Below are 22,266 nucleotides of genomic sequence, written 5' to 3' on the forward strand. Positions count from 1 at the left end.
TGCTAAACAAGTCAGCAACCTGTGCACAGAGCTTTGAACCTGCTCCTTCCCCAGTAAACCTGCATCAAAAGTCAGACTCACAGGTATAAAGCTGTCTTGGGAGACTAAAGAATAAAGCCCTGCAAACATCAAGGGGGAAAAAAAAGAAGAAATATATGGATTCTTATTAACTTGGTATTCCTCCTGCACTGGGAGATCCCCAGCTCACAGCTCGGCTGCAGCACAACACCTGAGGAGCCCATGGATGGGACAAGGAGCTGTCAGGAGGAGCAGGAGGGGTCCTGGAGTCATTAAGATCCAGGATATAAGGCAGAAAAGCTGTGCAGGGGGGATTACACAGCTGCAGCTGAGGAATTATTCATTCCTATATAACAATAAGTTTCCACAGGCAGACAAACCCTCCGGGGTCTCTTACGAAGCAGACTGTGCACAAAGAGGAATGTGGCCCTAAAATGTTTATGATCCAAGAAGCTACTTCAAATAGACCAAATACTTGAGGATTAAAACCTCCACAGTTTAAAAAAAAAAAAAAAGAATCCAAGCCTTTTAATTAATTTTAAAATAGTTTTGTTGGCGTTCTACTTTAGTTGATTAGATTTTCCCACTAATATTTCCACAAACGTCTGCAACGATATAAATATTCCATGTTTCTGTTTGAAAATCTCTGTATTTTTACCACCCAGAGTGTGACACAGGCAGCCCAACTCCGGGTTTAGAGATAAACAGGGTGAAAACTAACTTTGGCAAACACCTCCCCACCAGCCCACAGAGCCCTGGCAGCTCGTTCCTCCTGACAGATACACTTGTGTGGCACCTCTTAGGAAACTGAATTGTTTTGTCAGCAAAATGCTTTCACTGGGAGATCAAGACACCTCACACGGGATGGGGCTGGGAATTTATGAGCAGATTCCAATTTTAGTCTCTATCGACCACGGCCTAGCAGAGGAAGGGATTATGAAGAGCCACATGAATAATATGAACTATAATCATCTGCTGAAGGCTCTGCGTGCTCCGATTCCTGCAAAAAGTAATTAAACTCACAAACTTTGCTCGGTGCTTTGGGGAGTTGCAACTAATGAATGAACACGTTAATTTATGGGAGATTTAAGGCTCTTCAGAGAAAACCCTGAGCAGGAACCATCCTTCCAACTGTTTGTGCTTGGGCTGTGAAGTTGTGCTGCGTGAATAACCAGCAAGAAAACAGAGATGAGCTCAGGTAACACCCCTAGATCACCATGCTACCCTTCCCAGCAGGGCCCCCAGTGAGCAAGACTGGGGATAACAGGGTCAGACTTTTTGTTTGAGTAACAGCCAGGTTTGCTGATTGCTGAGAATCAAAACTTTCTGTTCCTGCTGCTCCGGCAGATCCCAGGGAAGAGCAGGTGCAGCAGCACAGCCCTGCCTTCCCTGCCAGCCTCAGCTCCCAGGACTTTGTCCAGCCTGCAAGGAACTGATCTGCCCAGTGACAGGAGCTGCCTTCTGCCTGCACATTTGTCTGACACAATTAAGCTACTTCAAACCAAAATCCACCACTGCAAGGCATGCAGCCTTCCAGAGCCTTCTCCCCTCCAGACCTTGCCTGCAGATACAACAGATCCTCCTCTCCAGAGCCACTGCAATTAACTCCTCATGCTCCCAGTGTCAACTTCAGCTTTGGCAGAAACAGATGAGACCTCCAACCTCCTCCTTCCAGAGCCAGCTTGGTGCTGAGCACCCACAGAACATCCAGCCCGAGAGCTCCGTGGGTACAGCCGAGCAGGGCTTGTCATTCCCAGCCATGGTCACACTGCCTGGGAGAAGGAAAGAGAATGGCCAAGTCCAGAAGGCTGGAAAGGCATTTTTTGCTTAGTACAGAAATCACAGAGTAGGTGGTAACACATCTGCTTCAGCACCATCAGCTGCTGCATGCTGCTGAAGGGAGGGAGCTGCTGAGGATGGTGACAGCCTCCCTCTCTCACTGCAGGTACATCACGTAGGGTCTGCAGGGCTGGGGAGCCTTCCCAGGGAGGTGGCAAACACAAAAGGCCAATCCCACTGCGAAATGCAGCACTTCTTTTGTTGCCAAGTCATAACCCAATTTCTTTACTCCAGGTGTAACCGGGTCCTTCACTGGTGTATGGAGGGAGCTGCAGCTTCACCTCTCTGACCTTGGGCAGAGCTTCCAAAGCTCAGGCCAGCCTGGAAGGAATGTGGCAGGAAGTTATCCTGCCTTTCCCCCTCATTTTCAGCACTCTTACACCAGGAGAGAAGACAGAACAAAAGCAAGAGATGCCAACATCAATGGTGCAGTCAACCCATAATTCAGTATAAAAATGATTGGAAGTGCATCCTCCCCCAGCAGAAGGAGGAGTGCTCTGCATCCCCCTGCCACAGCCCCCCACCCTGCTCTGGGGCACACACAGCCTCTGGGGATGGTCATCACCTTTAGGGGCAGCACAAGCATCAGGCCCAGCTTTCTCTCCAAGCATGCAGGAGTGATTTTTAAACTGCTCTAATCATCCCCCAGGCCGAGGGATGCACTCAGAGAGAGACTCTGGACACCCACAAGAGGTAGAAGATGGACCAAGGAGGGAATCACACCGCTGTGAGATGAAATGCTCTCCACACAGGGAAGGGGCCCATCATTCATGGCTCAGCACACAGGCAGCAAGAGGCATTTTTACAACTTTTTTTTTTAACTTTTTTTAATGAGAAAGAGAAGGAAGACTTGCTTTGGAGGGTTTCAGGCTATTTTATGTCTAAGCCTGTGGCGAAAATCTGGAATGGAAACTTTCATCAGTAACTCCAGCAGGTGCCCAGAGCAGTTCCTTTCAAGATTCAGCCAGCAGCAAAGGGACAGACCCGTTAACAAAGGCGCCTTTTATCCACGGTGTTAATAAACACTAACTGAAAGTGTTAATAAAAAGAAGCTTTCCAGAGCCTGAGCCACGACCCCAGCTCATCTCAGCTCTGCATTTTCAAGCTTGGAGATGAAGCAAAGCCCAAACGAATCCCAGGATTCATTCCCAATACACATTCCTAATTCTTTTCCTACTCTAAACAAACACATTTAAATGCAGCCTTTTATTCATCACAAACAGCAAAGTATCTTTGTTTCTTTCTCACTCACTTTAAAGGCCATGCAGAGGAAGGAAGACGAGAGAAGAAAACTCTTTGACAGCCTGCAGCCAGCAAGTCCTGCTCCTCTCATTGCTCCCGAGCTTGGTTCCAAGTTTAATAAAGGTGTTTTGTCTCCTTGCTTAATAAGTGGAATTACCATAGCAGAAAGCCCAGCGGGGGAAAGGGATACCACGGAGCATGAGTAATCACAACTGGTTTTGGGCAGGTTTTGCCATTTGGGTCCTGTTTCAAGGTTATGATGACATAGTGCTGTGGACTGGTTGGGAGTACCAGAACTCCTGCCAGACAAGGAGTTGTAAGTTACAACATGCTGCAAGCAGGGAGAGCTGCTGGGCCAGAGCAAGGAAAATGTCACCCGAGCTGGGAAGAGAAGTTTCCTGTTCCTTACGTTTTATTCCCTTATTTTATAATGCAGCCTCACACTTCCCCTGCTATACTTTGCAAAGGACACAGTGATGCCTTTACCTCCAGCTCATGTGAGTGACTTAAATTCCCACACTCAGAACTTGTTTCACACCTTTGCTCTCACCCAGCACCTGCCAAACTGGGTCGCAGATACTGCAGCCAGACAAAATTTGATGGCAAATCCATGGAAGAGAAGCCAAGCTTTCAAAGAGGGAACTGATATGGGTTAGGACACGTCACGGAAAAAGACACCTGGATGGAGAAAGTCATCACTTATCACTGGAAACGGGGACTGCTGCAGATCCAGTATCATCTGCTGAGGACCTGCTGAGGGGGAGCAGCCAGCATGGTGCAGCTCAGCTCTACTCCAAAACTTCAACCAGCAACTGCAGCCATGCCATGAATTTAGAGAGCACAAATCCCACCCTGCACAGAGAGCAGGGGCAGAGCCCACCCACAGGGCTTTGAGGGCAGCTGGAGCCCCTGGCTCCCCTCACCTCTGCTTTGAGCCCCAAGCCCTGCAGCAGATGAATGACTCCAGCCAGGGCTGAACATCAGCTTTTCCTTCCTCTCTCCTTAGTCACTGTGGATGGACACTGCAGCTCCATCCATTCCCAGCTCCTGCCTCAGCCACGAGGTTATTTATTACCTGTATTTATTTCCAGCAATAGCCCTCCTACCAAAGGGAAGTGTTTCCATTAAACAGCACAAGTTCAGCAACCACAAACAAACAGTAACTTAAAGCCTAAGCCAATTCTCTGAAACCTCCACAATAAATACCAATGTCATGCAGGGAAGTACAACAGGCAACAGCCCTGTCCCACAGAACACCCAAACAAGCAAAACCCTTAAAAGTGTGATGGAAGGATGGAGGCAGCCAGGCACAAGGGTTTCAGGTTCCCTGTGCAGCATTCCCCACCTCACCCACAGCTCAGGCACTAGGCTGAGACCAAATCTGAGCCAAGATGCTGAACCAAAGTAGTGTTTGCAGAGTCAGAGCTGAGCCCTCCAGCATCACCAAGGAGGAATTACCCTCAGCAACAGCAGCACGCACACTCAGTCTGGGGCTGGCAAAACCAAGCCTGATCCCAAGCCAAAGAAATGCTCAAAACCACAAAGCCTCCTCTGCAGCCAATGGGTCAGCTAGGAGAGGTTTGTTGACATTTCTAGCTTGAGCATTTCCTCATTTTTGAGGGCTTCATAATGACTGTTTTGGAATTTCAGGAGGAGGAGCAGTGACTCCTCATCCACCAGCTCTGCTGTCAACGTGAAACATGGTGAAAGGAGGATCTGAGTCCCACCTGCAAAGAGGCATCCAAAACCCTACCGAACCCAGGGAGCTGCTGGTACCTGACACAGCCCTGAGACTCTACTTTGACAGGGCCAATATTGCACCCACTGAAAATACAAGCATATCACCTGGAATTACAGACATACAGGTGGGAGAGATGTCAGCTCCAAGGCAAAGTTTGTGCACAAAACTCATGTACATCCTGACAGCGGACACAGGGGATCCTCTCAGAGGGATCACAAAACAACAGATGGTGAAGCAAAGAGAGGAGAGCATCAACTCTCCAGTCCATAAACTTGAACTTGCTATCCATACACCTCCTGGAAAGCTTTTAAGCAGTTTGTAAACCAAAAATCAGGGATAGCCGCTGTTCCAGGCATCCCCTGACACCAAACTGAGGTGCTGGGGGAAAGGCTCTCTCTGGTCATTCCATCCATCCCAAACAGAGCTTGCTGCCTTCCACAGGATAGTCAGTACCACCCTTGAAACTGGCTGTCCCTTCAGAGACCGGTCCATTTGTTGTTTATCTTTCATTTTAAATGGATTAGACACGTACAAAATCCTCCCTTGAAAAGGAACAACCAAGATGTGGAAAGGATGGGAAGATTCAACTGCCAGGCGTCAGCACTAATCCACGTCAAAGGGCACGCTGTCAACAACTCACTGTAAACTTCCAGGAGTAAAGAAAACCACTCACAATAAAATAGTTAAGACCAGATAAATGTTTGTCATTCATTATATGGAGTCAAACTTGGATTTCTCAACAACACAGCCAAGCCAAAGCAAGCACATTAGTAAGGGAACATCTTTTCTGAGGAGCTACTTGCAAGGGGAGCAGCCTGCCCTTGAAGGGAGAAAGGCTGGAGGCAGGTGAAGTTGCTGTTTGTCTTTCTCTGATAACAGGTATTTAGTTTTCTACGTCACTTTGCTTTATCATAGCCTGAAACCTGGCCAAGCACCCAGCTCCACCTCCCCATCTGCTCCCTGTGCCAGCTGGCCCTGCGGCCCAGGGGATGCTGAGGCAGCCACAGCCATGCCAGGCAGCCCAGCAGCTCCCCAGACCCAAACTGGGGCACCCCCAGCCCTGCCTGGGAACTGGGGAGCATTGCTGGAAAACCTCACAGGGCAGATCCCAGTCTGACATTGATGTTCACAGGGAGGGGAGTGCTGGGAGCACTCATGTCCAAGTCATGTGGGGAGCTGGAAAACATGGCAAATTCCCACACAGATCCTTCCACAAGTATTGGGACTTGGAAAAAAATCACTGGCCTTGGCAGGGAAGGGCAAAGCAGAAGCTGAGGAGGCTCCAGCAAAGACACTGCCTGTGTTGGCAGCAAGTGAGCAAACACCTGAGCCAGGCAGGAACCAACAGCCCATTTCAACTCCAGGCACCTTCCAGCTTGGACAAACCACTGGAGCACATCCTCCTTGGGCTCCTGGTGCCCCCAGTCACACCCAGCTCAGCTCCTCACAGAGCAGGCTGCAGTTTGGGGTGGGAAGGGGTGCATGACAACACCTCCTCCCACCCCACAGGCACTGCCAGCTGGGGCATTGTGCAAGCTCCGTGTCCTTTCCCCATCCAGGAACGCTCCAAACCTGCGGCACGGTGAAGGCGTGGGTGCCTCTGCCCCATTAGTCACATATCTGCCATCCAGACGTGTTTTGGGGAGGCAGCTGGGTTTGTAGGGGCCTTATCCCAAAATCCTGCCTGCTCCCTCAGAGCCCAGCATGGTGCATTCATCCTGATTTTTCCCCCCAAATAACTGCTCAAGTGAGCGTGTCTATTTTGGGGCAGAGAAAGAACACCCTAAAACCCAGTCTATAATGTCTGCTTTGTGATAAAAGGCAAGAGCTTTAGCTAGCAGAAATTATATACATATACCTATACTTTCTTTTTTTTAAAAAAAAAAGAGGGAAAGAAAATTGAATCATTGAAGTTTTCATAGCCCAAGGAGCTTTGAAAAATTTGGAGGGAAGGAACAGAACATCAAGTTTAAACTGTTTTTAATGGAAAAGCCCATTAAAGAAAAAGGGATCTTTTGCAGAAAGATATATATTTTGCTGATTTTGACACAAAGGACTGTTCAGAGGAGGGGAAGAAAAGCTTTCATTTGAAGGTTTTGAGCATTGCTTTTGCACCTTTAAAGCACTGCTCATGAAAGCATCCTCACAAACCTGTTACTGCTGGAACACAGCGTGCCCAGAGAGAAGGCAGATCTGACCACCTGCAGGGTGAGGGCAGGGCTTTGGAGACAACCCTTGCCTGTGCCATGAAAATGAGCAGCTATTACAAAAGACAGGAGAAAAATATATATATTAAAAAAAGTCATCAACTTCCTTCCCTTCCACCAGGCCCTTGGGAAGAGGAAATGCTGATCTTCCAGCTCACAGATGGTTCTCCTGGAACAACCTCCTGGTTTCCACCCCGTCAGCCACATCTAGTGCTGGGGGTGGATTTTGGAGGAGGGCTGAAGAAGAACAGCCTCCCTCCTCCACGTCAGTGCCAGCAGCATTGCACATGCCATGGGACGCACCATGGGATGCAGTGGGTATTTCCTGGGATGGAACACCACCTTTGCCCACAGATCCCTCCCCAGCCATGACCACATCCCACACTGCAGGAGAGGAAGCTGTGGCTTGAGCACACACATCCCTGACAATTAAAGTCATCTTCTTAATACCAACCAGTCCCAGCCATCCTGTGACAGGCCACAGAAAATATGAATTATTGCATTGCCAATTTAGACTGGTTTTCTTCTCATTCAGGTGCTGCTGGACCCGAGTCCCACTCGGTGACAGTCACAGACTCATCCAGCAACTGCACAGAAGGAAGGACTGAGCATCCCCTAAAAGGCTGTTGTTCCTTCTATGTTCCCAAAATCTCCCACAACTGCACACACAGGGATGAATTCAGAGCAATGTCACCAACAAAGAGCTCAGATTAATAGCAATAAAGTGTAAGTGCTCCACGTGGCAGGCAGAGCCCTGCTGGGGAAAACGACCTGTGAAAGCTGAAAAAGCAGCCCACGATGAGACCACTGGGAGGAAAAAAAAAAAAAAAAGGCAACAAAACAAACAGTCCATTTCAATCTCCTTCTCATAAAGAGCCAAAATGAACCCAGGAACACATCAGAGAATAATCATTTAGCACAGATCAAACAGGAGAACTAGCATATTAAAAATACATGCAGCATTAATCAGCTACAAAGATTTATGTGCCATCATTTCCATAAATAATACAGGATCAAAGCAGCCCAAGCAGCACTATCAGTTAATATAGTCAGCCAGTCAGTCAAAATAGAGTAAAGCTGCCTGAAAACTGTGGCTGTATAATTTGCCAGGAATAAAGCAGATTCATCTGAGAAGTGGCATGACCAGTTAAACGGGTAAAGGTTACCAGCAGCCTCATCATTAGAGGGAGGTGATGCCACAAAGGAGGAAAAAAAAGAAAAAAGTGGTTAATACAGCCTTAACAAATTATTAAAAAAATACCCAAACAACTTGGGGAATATCAGTATGTCTTGCCTAGTGGTAACCTCAAGAAGGATCAAGGTGTGGGGGACGGGTGGGAGGACTGACCCTGCTGGAGCAGGGGTGGCCCATGGGGTATAGCCCACCCCAAACCCCTTCTCCAGGGCTGGGGCAGTGCCAAGGGGCTCCCCTTTGCCCAGGAAAAAACTCCCTGCTGTGAAAACCATCCTGCCAGCTCAGGGTGAAGGCTCAGCACCAACAGCCTTTAAACATCCAGCCATCCATGCATAGAAAATGCCTGTGTCATTAGGCCTTTTGCTGAAAGGCTGCAGAGCCATTTAGCTGCCCGATTTTTAAAACAGGCATGTGGAGCAGAGCTATAAATAGCAGGGATGCTTGCCTTGTCATGTTTCTGGGGGTTTATTTATAAGGACAGGGGGCAACTAAATTAAAAACAGTTAAAAAAGAAGTGTCTCGGGCTTCTCTGCTTTAAAGCCAAGTTGCCGGAAGATAAAAACCTTCAAGGTTTTTGCTTTTTTCTTTTTCCAGGCAAAAGGCAAACGCCCATCGCTCATGCTCAGACTCTGAATTGGTTACATTTACAAGGCAAATTTTAATTCATACAGCAGGTGTTCAGAAATACAAAAAAAATAAAAATCCTCCTTTAAGCAGCACAAGACCAAATCAAGGCTTTGCATTAGTTGATGCAGCTCTGGGGAAGCTCCTCATTCACTGAAATAGGACCCGTGTGAGTGAACGAGGAGCAGAGACCTCAAAAACCTCATCCAGAGTTGGGTGGGGGGAAGGAGGGAAAGCCCTGAAGGGCTGGAGCAGAGATGCTCCCAAATCCGGGGGCTGGCAGTGCACACAGCATCCCACACAGCATCCCGACCCTGCTGCAGCTTGGGAGACAGAGGGCAACAGGAATTTTGCATGGGAAGATGCAGATGAGCACCAGCCAGAGGAGGAATTCAGCCTCCAACAAAAGAGCCGCTTTGGGCAGCTCAATCGGTCCCCAGGCAATTACAGCCCCGGCAGGGCTTGGAGGGTCTATTCTTCACAGGCAGCTCGGTGAAATCCCGGGAAACCAGGCGGGTCCAGCAGTCCCCTCCCTGCTCCCTGCCTTTATTAAATGGCCAGAGAGGACAAGAGGAGAGAGCCAAGCTGCTGCCAGCCCCTCAGCACCAGGCCAGCAGCCAGCTGGGATGCAGGAGCTGGACCATTTTCCCTGCATCCCTCGATACAGGGACAGGAGCCGAGGGGGAGTGAGTGACCCTGTCAGGAGAGGTGACAGCCCTGTCAGGAGAGGTGACAGCCTGCCTGATCCTCCAGGAACAGCAGCTGTGGTGAGCCAGAACCAGCACCATCGGGAAGGTTCCTATTCAATAAGGGGGGAAAATGTTCGGCCAGACAAATGAGGTTCAATTATTCCAAGTCTAGAATGCCTTGTTGGAAATGCTTCCAGACTGACAAGCTCTAATCCAATAAAAGACCCTTCCAGACAAGCCCTGCTGTGATTTTGGGAGCATTTTCCCCTGGCAGGGACCCAGCAGCCCCCAGCCCCTCACTGGGGATGGATTTAGCCCCAGGCACAATAACTGTACAGGGCAGCCTCAAGGCACAGGACACTCGAGCTCACTGGGAGCTAAAGCAGAAGCAAAGCAAGAACAACCATTCCATTTCAGTCTGACACAATGCAAAAGTCAAAATTAAAAAAAAAAAAAAAAAAAAGGAAATCATTTCCTGTGAACCAGAAATCTGTGTTTTAGCCAGTTTAATGAGACTGAATTGCAACTGGTTCTGTTCTCCTGGGGTGCTGGAGACACACGACTCCCCAAGGCAGGGCAGATGGCTGGACTGCAATCTAGCCTTCAGCTTGTAAAATACATTAATATCCCCAAGCAATTATAAAGTGCCAGACTCTGCCCCTCTGGGCTCACTCCCACCCAGCAATGCCTCACTGCACAAGGCAGCCCTGTTGAGCTCAGACATGCAGCACCTGCCAGCAACACAGCCTGTAGCTTTCCAGGACTTTTAAAGCAAGTCTGAGCCCTTGCTCCATCCTCATCCAAGAGCTCAGGGAAGTCTCAGGTGCGGTCAAGGTGTTGTACAAAAATCCAGCTCCTCAACATCATTCCTTTCTTTTTTCAAGTGCTTGTCAGAGGTAAAGCAGAAGGAGCCAGACGGCTGTAAAAGGATCCCTGCCTTCAGCAGCCGGCCTTGGCACGGGTTTATTCCCAAAGCTGGCAGATGCATCACACCGCCACGAAGAGCTCGGCTGCTTCTTGGAAGCACCAGCGAGCACCTCAGATCCGCAGCAGCACTCCCTGACAGTCAGCTGGTGTTAGCTCCACAAATGTCACCAGCACACAGAGCCTCAGCCCTGGGTATTTATAGGGCTCTCGTCAAAAAACCTCTGGAGTCTTTCCCCTGACTTCAGCAGAACTTTGCATCCGGGACCTCAGCTCCTCAGGAACAGCCTGTTCTGTGCGTCTGTGCCCACAGCCACGGGGCACTGCATGTCCTGGATGTCCCTGAGCTCATGCTGCTCACCTGCAGCAGTGAGGACACACATGGGGACAGGCTCGATGCCCACCATCACCACTACCCAGATGGGCAGATCCCAGGATGCTGCAGCCACCTGCAGGGCCACAGCAGAGTCCCCTCAGGGATGGGGTCACACCTCGGTGCAGCCCGTGGCACCATCACTCCTTGACCACAGCAGTCCTGTCCCCGCTGGCCCAGCCCAGCAGGGTCAAGGTCAGGGTGCCTCGTGGGGAACAGGCAGCACCAGGGAGGTGCTCCAAGGGCAGAACCACTGTCCAAGGAAGCCCATCCCACACTTGGCCACGCATTTCCCAGCTGTCTGGACAGGCACAACCTTTGCACCCTGTGCAAAGCCCTGTCAGTGTCACAGGAGTCCCTTTGGTGGCACCCCAGCACTGTCCCCACTAGCATCAGCAAAGGGACTGGACATCTGCCACCACACAGCCTCAGACAAACCACATTTTTCAATGCTCCAGTACCTTTGCCTCCCCACAGGTTGGTGTCTGGGTATGGCCAACAGCAGCCAAATAAATAACATCACCTCCCAGTGGTGGTGCCATTTTACAGATGGCATTTTCCAAGTGGCAGCTCAGTGGTATGTCTGAATCTCAGCTATAATTTAAAATAAAAACAGAAAGCAAAATCCCAGCAGAGAGAAGCTAACAAACAAGACCCTCAATACTCTACAGATCCCCCCCGAAATATCCTGATTTTCATGAGCATTGCTAAATCCCAGAATCGCAATCTTAAGTTTGAGTTGGATGCGTCTGACTCAAGAATGATTCAGATGGGAGCGTGGAGGCAGGGAAGAAGGTAAGGGAGTGACATTTTCTGCTCAGGGCAACATGTCTTTATTTAAAGCTCAAAGACACAAACTTATTATTTGATTGAAAAAGGCACTCTCAGCTCTGGCTGCTCCCATGCTGATCCTGAGGAACAAGACCATCCTCCTTATCCTCAGCTTTCACATCCATGCCTTCATTTCCATTTCTTTAAATAAATTTAAATCCTGCTGGCACCTTGAACAGAAGTTATCTCTGTAACCACATGGAACACAACCCTGAGCCCTCAAACAAGGAAGGCTTAAGCTGCCTCCCCAAGTGATGAGCAGCAGGAAAGCTCCAGCTCACCCTCCCTGGCTCCTCCTGCCTGTTCCCCACAGGGTCAGAGGCAGAGCAGAGGCATTCAGGCAGGTGAACCCATCTCCAGGTAGGAAGACTTCTTCCAAAGGATCTAATGGCTGGATGAGAGAAGAGGAGGAGTCACCCAGAGCTGCAAAAGGGATGAAGGTCCTGAAGCTACCTTCAACAACTCAGCTTTTTCTGTCCTACCAGGATTTGAGAGCTCCCAACCCCCAGTGTGGCAGGGTCTGGCTGCTGATGGCTCCATGGCTTGGACCACTTTTTCCTGTACAACAATACTGTGAGTGCTGTGGGGACCCCCCAAACCTACCCTCACCACACCTCCTGCTGGAACAGGATGCACAGACCTTTCTCCATGTGCTCTGCACAAAAGCAAAACCCTCCACCTCTCCAGCACCCAGCAGTCCCCTCCTCAATCTGTCACCCTCCTGTGCCCAGCCAATTACCCAGGTCATCCCAACGCCCCCAGGGATTTGCCAGGCTCCTCTTCACAAGCTAAACCCATCAGCTAATCCCACACAAAGCTACAGCCACCACCCATTGAGGGGCTCTGGCTGCACCTCCTCCATCCAAGCAGCAGCAGCCAGCCTGAGGTAGCCCCACACTGGTGGCTGGGGACCCAGCAGCCACCCCTGACTCAGCCTGCACACATTTCCGTGGCAGCATGCGACACCTTCCCGTGGTTACTGTTCCAAGCCACCTGCATTTCCGGCCCTGTGGCTGCAGCAGAAATTGTTCCTTGTCCCCTCCTACATGGTGCAGAGGTGAGGACTCAGACCCAACGGCACTTTTGGGAGCTGGTGACTCAGGAAAGCAGGTGAAGCAAGACAAAACATCAGGGAGGAGAGAACCGTCAGGATCTGAAGCACTCAGTCTGAAGACACCAAAACCCGGGGTTTGGGTGCAGTTCTCCTGCTGATCCAGCACAGCAAGGCTGTGAAAGGAAATTTGGGTTTTTCAGCCCACCCACCTGCTGTGCATGAAGCTGGAAGAGAGGCACAACAAAATGTCCTTCAAAGAGATCCATGTTACTCAACGCTGCCCTAAGAACCATGTGGAGCTGAGGATTTTGGTTCCGTAGGCAGGGAAAGTCCACCCAGGACCATGCTGGCCACAGCAGCTGCATCTCTGCTCCAACACAAGCATCCACCCCAGCAGCAGCCGTTCCCAAGGCAGATTCCCCAGCAAAGCTCCAGCTCCTGCTTCAAATGAGACTGCTGGGGATAAAATGAAGAGGCAGAGTCTCCACAGTGGGTGCTAGAGGCTTTGGCGATAAGGCGGGGGATACTTCTAAGCTTGTCTCCACAAACATAAGGATTAGCAATTTACTTCCCTTAGAAACAAAATCCAGGATTTTAACATGATCACAGGCTTGAAAAGAAAAATAAACATCGTGAAACTGGGAAAAGGAGAAGGACAAGAACACAGCAAGCAGGCAGCTCAAGGAAAACTGAAGTGCTTCTTAAACTGGAATGAGAACTGCACCAAAGTCAGAATTGAAATCTTGGTAGCTCTGAACACAGCTGACCCTGAGGCCTCTCACACCAACCTCTTATCAGTGATAACGCTGTGAACATTAAGGGAAGCCTTTCTAATAATGTGCATGAGAAAAGGCCTATTTGTTTAATGCAACAGAGCACATAATGCATTAATTACCTACTGAGTTGGAAAAGTGATGTTGAAAACATGCTTGAGTTAAAGCAAACGGAGGGTTTCAGCTAAGCCCATTATGTCCACTGGCTTTGCTGTGGCTTTGGTGCCTAACAGTCTTTGAGAGCAAACCCCTGCACAATTCACAGCAGATGGGGCAGCACAGAAAACCCCACAAAACCCACAGAGAGCAGCTCCCACCAGATCACGGCTGCAGCATGCATCCTTAACACCAGCCCAGGCTCCCCCATCACACAGGGGGTTCTGCCAAGCCCAGCATCTCCTCCTGATGCTGTCTCATCCACCCTAAAACCCACCCAGCCCTGGAGCACACCAGCAATCCCCCCTGAGCCAGGGCTAATCTCAACCTGTCACGCTCAGGACTAACAAAGCAGCCTCTTGGAGAAGACATAATCTGCCCATGTGCCCGTGCTTTGGCCATCAGGCACCAGAGAACAATTCTGCAATTAAGTGGCTGTAGCCATTAATAATTAGCACATTAAAACTTCAGAGGGTGAAGTTTTCTTCCACAATACAGACTCAGCACACCCAGGGGTGGTGGTGTGGAATGCTCATCCTTGATGCTCCCTTTTCCCAAGTGAGAACTGATGCACAGGGGTGAGGGCAGCCCGTGGAAGCACAGGGATTAAACACCAAATTCCCCAGACTCCCATCCCTGACAGCTCCAATGGCAGAAGACATAGAGGACGTTATGTAAGCATCTTACATGGAATCCAGGAGCATCCCAGAGCCATTGCTAAACCCACCTCATGCACTTGTCACTCTGCCTGCAGGAGCAGGACGCTCTTGATGAAGCCCAGGGTGGGAGATCCAGTGCCAATGATATACCAATACCAATGGAAACAAACACAACACAGGGGTCAGAGAGGGAAATGTGCTGGAGGAAGCTTGGGCTGTGATACACAGGTATGTGGATCCCCTGGCTGGCACCCAGAGGGTCACACTGTGCTGCACCTGAGTTCATCATTCTATCTGATCATGGCACAAGAGAAGAAATTGCTTTTGCTTTAAAACACACTCAACTCATCCTACCTTTATCAGCAATTCCCAATCTTAAGCTATTCTGTTTCTTCCAGAAAAAGCAAAGAGAGAAAACTCAACAGGAAAAAAAGTAAATTGAAGTCTGGAAAACAAGCGACTCCAGCTCCTTAGTTTATTTTATTTCTAACCAAATGCAGAAAGTTGATGAATCCCCTTGGTCAGACTGCTAACACTACCAGAACAACAGAATGCATCCCTTTCACATCAGAGGAAGCTCAATGTATTTAAGCCAAACATCTTCCAGGCAAAGAGAAAAAAATAAATATAAAACAGGAAAGAATCAGTGCTATAGTCTTAGCACGTGTCTGAAGATAAAGCTTTGGAACTGCAGACTGAAGCCAAGTTCTCCAGTAAATAAGCAGATAAAGGTCCATCCTTGGACTCCAGCACAGTTTTGTCTATTTAATCTATAGGTAAATTGAAGTCTCAGCTTTGAAGAGCATCACCGTTTCACCTCCCAGCGAGTGACCAGTGCTGTCAGTGCGTGCTACACCCAGAAGGAGCTTCACCTGAGAGCACAGCCCTCCCATCCACCCTTCACCTCTCTCCTCCTTACACCCTACACTGACAATTCCATTTATTCCTGTTGCCATAGCACCTTCCTCAGCTCTGCAAAAGCCCTGACCACCATAGGGGCAGGATGAGGCCTCGCACAGGCTGCACTGAGACACATCATTTACAGGTAAAGCTGTTGGCTCGTTTCTTTCCGTGCACACCCATCATGTGGGTACCCCCCAGCACCCACTGAGCTGCAAATACACCTCCTGACACTGGTACGAACACGGGCTCTGTCATCACTAACCCTGCCAGCATGTCCAGCTAGGACACCGGGGACGCTTGATGGTTGTGGAGCAACTCGGCCTACCAAGTCCCATCGGGGGATGCCCGAGGCCAGCCTCCACCCTGTTGGACCCCGTCTGGATGCGCGGCGATGGGAAGGACCTGTCTACATCTCCTCCACCGGCAGCACAGTGCATGCCAGGGACCACGGCCTGAAGGACGCTTCGGTAGCCCGCACCGGCACCTGCCGTTCTGCTCCCCAAAAGCGCCGCCAACAGCCCCGGCAGGGCACGGGCCGGGCACAGCTGCTCCTCCAGAGCGCACCAGGGGCGGCACGGCCGCGGCAGCCCCGCAGCCAGCCCCGAGCCGGGCGATGCTCCGGGAGTCCCCTCGCCCACCCTACACGGGAGTCGCCGCCGCCGGAGGGGCCCCGGGAGCCGCCGCCGCCCCGTCCCCGGCCGCGCCTTTGTCCGCCCGGCGGAGGATGGGGCGCAGCCCCGTCCCGCTCCCCGCCGGTGGCCCCGCTGACAGCGCCTCGCCACGGACCCGCGCGGGCCGCTCACCTGCGGGGCCGCTGCCCGCAGCCTCCTCCTCCTGCTCCTCTTCCTCCTCCTCCGCCACCGCCTCCTCCTCCTCCTCCTCCTCCGGTGGCGGCGGCGGCGCCGGGCTGCCCCGTGCGGGCGCGGCGGTGCCGCGGGGCCGTGCGGGCGGCAGCGTGCCCGGGCCGCTCTCAGCGGGGCCGCCGCTGCCGCTGCCGGGCTCGGCGGGCGGCGCGGCGCTGGCGGGCAGCGCGGCGGTGGCGGCGGCCAGGAGGGCGGCGAGGCACAGCAGGGCGAGCGCGGTGCTCGGCCGGCGCCTCATGGTGCGGCGCGGGGCTCCGCCATGCACTCGCTCATTGACGCGGGCGCTCGCACACGCACCGAGCGCGGCCGGGAGCGGCGCCGGGCGGCGGCGGCTCCTCCCGCCGCCTCAGCCAGCCATGCCGCGCCCGCGCCCCTCCGGCGGCTCCCGCCGCGCCGCGCCCCGGCTGACAGCGCCGCGCCCGCCCCGCCCCGCGCACCGCGCCCAATCAGCGCCGCGCCCGCCCCACCTGACGGCGCGGCGCAGCCAATCAGCGGCGGGCGGGGGCGGGCCGGGGGGCGGCGCGCGGCGGGGAGGGGGCGGCATTGTGCGGGCGTGAGGGGCCGGGGCTGCCGTGAGGGGCCGGGGCTGCCGTGTCCCTGGAGCGGCGGAGGGCGGACGCCAGCCTTGCCTTTCTTAGGGGTGGGTGTGTGCGCTCGATTTGTAAGAATACAGGGTTCTATAGGTTTTAACTTTTTGTTATGTTTAAAATTTTTATTAAAAAAAAATTTACATTTCCCCCCCATCCTCCCCGGCCTCAGTTTTGGGAAACAACGAGGAAGGCGCCGGCGAATCGCGTCGGGACACAAAGCGGTTCTCAGAAAGGAGTGATGCTCCTTGCATCCCGCTGCAGGGCTCTGGAGGGGCCTGGCGGGTCGGGGGGAGTCACCGACCCTCGGCACGACCCCGTCCCCGGCAGCACCTGCATCCGTGTCCCCCTGGCCGCCTCCCCCATCCCGGGCTTGCAGCGATGCCCGTCCCCTTTGTGCCGCTCCTCTCCCGGGGATGGAGCCTTCCCCACCCCGCAGGGATGCGGGAACAGCCAGGAGGACAATGACACCTGGGACAGGCTCTCGGGGCCGACACCGTGACCTTGGCCACATCCCCCGGTCCCGGAGGAGCGCTGGGCAGCGCCGCGGGGGGAGGAAGCACAGTGACACGGATATTCATTGTTCACGGCACCCAGCTGGGTGATCCACGCGTGGTGAAGCGAGGCAGGAATGCGCTGCCAGCCCCGCGCCGCTCTGATCAACACAAAGGCACGTGGAAGCAAGGCTGGGATGTGCTGGAGGAGCCGGGTGGGCCGGACAGCAGCATCCCTACACATCCCTGCACATCCCTACAATATCCCTACACATCCCTACACATCCCTACAACATCCCTACAACATCCCTACACATCCCTACAACATCCCTACACATCCCTACACATCCCTACAACATCCCTACAACATCCCTACAACATCCCTACGCATCCCTACACATCCCTACACATCCCTACAACATCCCTACAACATCCCTACAACATCCCTACACATCCCTACACATCCCTGCACATCCCTGCACATCCCTACACCATCCCTACAACATCCCTACAACATCCCTACGCATCCCTACACATCCCTACACATCCCTACAACATCCCTACACATCCCTACACATCCCTACACATCCCTACAACATCCCTACAACATCCCTGCACATCCCTGCACATCCCTGCACATCCCTACACATCCCTACACCATCCCTACACATCCCTACACATCCCTACAACATCCCTACAACATCCCTACACATCCCTACAACATCCCTACAACATCCCTACAACATCCCTACAACATCCCTACAACATCCCTACAACATCCCTACGCATCCCTACGCATCCCTACAACATCCCTACAACATCCCTACAACATCCCTACAACATCCCTACACATCCCTACACATCCCTACAACATCCCTACACATCCCTACGCATCCCTACACATCCCTACAACATCCCTACATCATCCCTACAAATCCCTCTGCAGGAAAGGGGAGCGCTGGGAGCATCCGGCCCTGCCTGCAGGTGTGTGGCACTGCCAGGTGAGTGTTTGCATCATCTCTTGTTCCTGCAGGAGCCGGTGGATGCTGACGAGTGCCCTTTGGGATGGGACAGCCCCACCTTCACCCACCACATGGTTCAGGCTGACAGTCCTTCTCTAGCACAATATTTAGGAGTTGCCTACACTGCCCAGCATAGCTGCTGTGGGATAATGACTCTGCAGTCACTCACTGCTCTTCCCCCATCCTCTTCTCAAAAATAAACTGGACTTTATTCCTGCATAATAATATAATTATTATTCCCCAGCAACTCTGCTGCACCATTTCCCCCACGGACACAAACCCTTCTGAGATCTGCTTTCCATAATCACTGCCAGCCTGTCGCTCCCCACGGGACCAGAGGGTCCCTCTGATCAGGAGGAACACAGCTGGCAGGGAGGCAGGAGGGTTTGCTGAGCCACTGTCTCCTCCAACAGTTCACACAAGGTTGTTGTCTATGGGAACAGGAAGAAGAAGCCGAGCAGAGCAAAGAATAAGGAAAGAGTTACCTGGAACAAAGAAATTCCTTAGTTTGAAATAGAAGTTGCACAGCCTCAGGAAATAAAGGATGGACCCTGTGCCACCTCTTGGCTCAGGGCTGCTCCCACAAGGACCAGCACAGCACAGGCTGCCAGATCTGCTCATCTGGTTCCCAAAATATTACATTCTCACCTCAGCTTGGGAGAAGCAGGTTAAGCATGTCAGTCCATCTCTTTATCCTCAGGTGGCCCTCTGCTGTCACCCCAACAAAGGAGGGGGACGGGAAGATCCTGGCTGTGTCAGAGGCTCTTGGGCATCTTTAACCCAGCAGGACCCATGAAAAAGGACTGGCCACCCCTTGGAGGTTGGATCACATGCAGAAACAGAGACTCCATCTGCCCAGCTGGCTGATTTCAATGCTGAATTATTATGAGAATCAGTACAAAGAGCCACAACAATAAAATTTACTGTCTCCCACATTGTGGGTACACACAACCCAGAGCCTTCAAGGTAATGCTATATCCCAGTGGAAAACCTGAGGGATGAATTCCCACCAAGGTGAAAACCACTGCCAGCCCCTCAAGCTGCCAGGAGAAGGCTGGGTTGAAGGCTGGAGAAAGGCTGTGGGAGATGCTGGGCAACGGGGATGGAAAATGTTAGATAAAGGAGATAAAGGATGCTGGAAGAAAGGGATGGAGGATGCTGGGGAAGGGATGGAGGATGCTGGGTGAAAGGGATGGAGGATGCTGGGGAAGGGATGGAGGATGCTGGTGAAGGGATGCAGGATGCTGGTGAAGGGATGCAGGATGCTGGTGAAGGGATGCAGGATGGCACGTCCCAGGCCCGGCGCAGGGACAGTTCCGCAGGACCTGCCGCTCCCCCTGTTGATGTCACGCAGAGTTGCAAGTGCTCCACAGCCCAGAGCACCGGTCCCAAACCATCCCTGGCCGAACCTAAAAACCCAAACGCCCGAAAAACCAGTGGCTGCTTTCCAGGGTGTACAGCTGGAGCTGCCAAAGGCACAGAGCAGACCTGTGCTGGCACCACGCCACCAAAATGTTCACGCTTCCCTTCTTTTTGTGTTTTCATTTTGCAATGAGAAGGGGAGTAATGCATATGTGAGCAGGAGGGATCCCTGGGGAACAAGCCACAGAGCCCAGGTCTCATGCAGGCAGCCCAGCCTCCATGCCTGCTTTTTCCATGAGTTTTAAGAGAATAGACATCCTCCCAAGAATTGTTCCTATTCCATCAAATCAGCAAGATTTTCTTCCCCAGTGGAAAGTTTCTATCAGATATTTAGCAAGCAGCTCTTTCTCTGACCTATTTGCAAGCCCCAAGCCACTCTCCACCACCCACTACTTAAAAGCTTTGGTAATTCAATGAGATGTTAATTCTGACATCCAGCATAACTCTCAATACAAAAACTTCTTTTTTTTTTTTTTTTTTTTTTTAATTATCATTAATTGCAATCCAGGAGTAATGAATCCTCTGCGCAGACTTTGCATTCCAAGCACCCAGCAGCATTTTGCTGCACAGCTCCCATTAATTCAACATGTATTAAGTAGGTTTTGACAATTCTGTGTGCTCTGGGGTGGGCAAAGCCCAGAAAAGACAAGGCAGCACAACTCTGCCGTGGGGACTGAGGCACAAGGCTGAGTCCAGCCTGGTCAACACATGGAGGTGTCAGCACACATGTGCTTAAAACGCACTGCAAAAGGGCACTGTCACTTTTAAGAATGTCAGGATCATCTTTTAGGGCAGAATTCTGCTCTAAATGCAGAGGGTTGTTGGTGAGATCCCATGTGCCTTGTCAGGGCACACAGCCTGTGAGACTGAGCCACACACAGTGGCTCGTTCCACCTTCATTTTAGAGCCTGGCTCAGTGGGTTTTTGCAGGGCTTGCCCCTGAGCAGGGTGCCCTCCACTCCTCTTGCAGAGCTCTGTCAGGCATTGCCCTGATTCAAGGCAGATCAATTCTTTAGGCTGCACTTCTCCCATGAATATTTTTATTTTTCCATATGCATATTTATCATTTATTTAAATCATCAAATAAAGAGTGATTGGAAGTTAAAAGCCCCAGGAGCTTCTCTACAAACCTGGTCATGAGACACAGGAACTGACTTAAAGCACAAACAGAAGCCTTTATTTTCCCTGCCAGAGCCAAGTAAACAGCACGTGTGTTGGAAAACAAATAATTTTTACAAATCTTTCTGTGTTCATGACCAGGCCAACATTAGCAACAAGAAGGTAATGCTTAGAGTGCAGAACTCCCTGTATTCATCTCTTCCTTTATCTATTTTAAAAATAAAACTCTGTGGTTGCTTTGGAGCAGCAGCCTTGCCTGAGCTGAGCGCACGCATTGCCTACATTTATCCTCTGATTTGAATATAAATGAAAGCAAGTGAGTTAAAAACGGAGCCTGGGGAGTTGTCTCTGCAGGCCTACAGCTGCTGGTGGCAGGGCTGGGTGGGCAGAGGCCTGGAGCCTTGCCTGGGTGTGCAGGAGGAGCATCCCCAGCACCACCGAGCTCCCAAAGGTGACAAATTCCTCCTTGACTGGGTCCAGCTCGCTCCCACGCTGTGCTCACAGGGAACCTGCCCTTGTAGGTGTCTCTGAAATAATGATGTTGCTTTAAGGGTGAGCCCAGGAGAGCCCTGTCACTGAGCCCTGAGCATCCCTCCCTCCAGCTCCCTGCAAATCCACCCAGGAGGAGCCTTGGGTCCCGGCTGTGCATGAGAAGGGACACGCCATGAGCCCCCCGCAGCCTCTGCAGCCTCACACACCTTTTACATCTGCACAAAGCACTGCAGGGATGAAACAGGGAACAGTTGTTGTCCTTACTGCCACTTCCCAGACAGCAGCAAAAGTCCTGGTGAGCAGGGCTGTGAACGCTCTGTGCTGCAGCCACCGCCACTCCTACGTGAGCATAAACAAACCCAGCACTGGCACAGCTCTGCTGCCACCTCAGATCGATGCCATCAGCTGCCAGACCACCCTCTCTTGCCAGGGGGACACCAGCAGGACACGGTGAGGGGGATGTGGACCATGAACAGGTCCCAGTTTTACACAGGCTTAAAGAGCAGCTTAACTTTAAGCATGTCAAAATCACACAAATTTAAAGCTAAGCTCCTTTTCACATCAAAAGTGTTCTACAAACGCAAAACACAGAATAAATTGGCTAATGTATATGTGTATTGCTGTTCTCTGAGAGGTTGGATCAGAAGGGCTGAGCAGGGAGGGTCAGGCTCTGCACTGCTGACTCAGAGTGTTTGCAAAGTACAATTTCTCTTCCACAGGAAATTGTGGTGCTTTCAGATGTGTTTTCATCTCCAAATCCTCTTGTCCATCCCAAATTTGCTGGAGAAGGCTTTCAGAAGCATCAATGGGGAAGGATTCCTTTGCTGTGGCATGGAAAGGTGCTGTGGGTGCCTGGAGCTCAGCACTGCCAGGGTGAGCCAGGAACCAGCAGCTCACACATGTGGAAGATTAAAATGGCATCAATTTCAGCAGTAATGTCAAAACTAAACTGAACAATTTGCTGAAATTAAATGCTTTGGAAGAAAAAAAACCTCCTCTGAAGGTCAAAATGAATGGCTCAGATTTTTTTTTTCCCATC

At 51.5% G+C, this 22,266-nt stretch overlaps 1 protein-coding gene across 1 annotated transcript in view; it reads right to left on the reverse strand.

Moving 5' to 3' along the window:
• The window catches only part of MEGF9 (multiple EGF like domains 9), a 48,054-nt gene extending 31,710 nt beyond the window's left edge, over positions 1-16,344 (reverse strand). The window contains exon 1 of the mRNA XM_086858734.1: positions 16,032-16,344. Coding sequence (XP_086714860.1) covers positions 16,032-16,329 — 298 coding nt within the window. The 5' untranslated portion in view covers positions 16,330-16,344. The remainder of the gene's footprint in view (positions 1-16,031) is intronic.
• Between the last annotated feature and the right edge of the window lie 5,922 nt (positions 16,345-22,266).

Source organism: Cyanistes caeruleus, chromosome 20, assembly GCF_971803275.1.
Source record: "Cyanistes caeruleus chromosome 20, bCyaCae1.hap1.1, whole genome shotgun sequence".
Classification (NCBI taxonomy): domain Eukaryota; kingdom Metazoa; phylum Chordata; class Aves; order Passeriformes; family Paridae; genus Cyanistes; species Cyanistes caeruleus.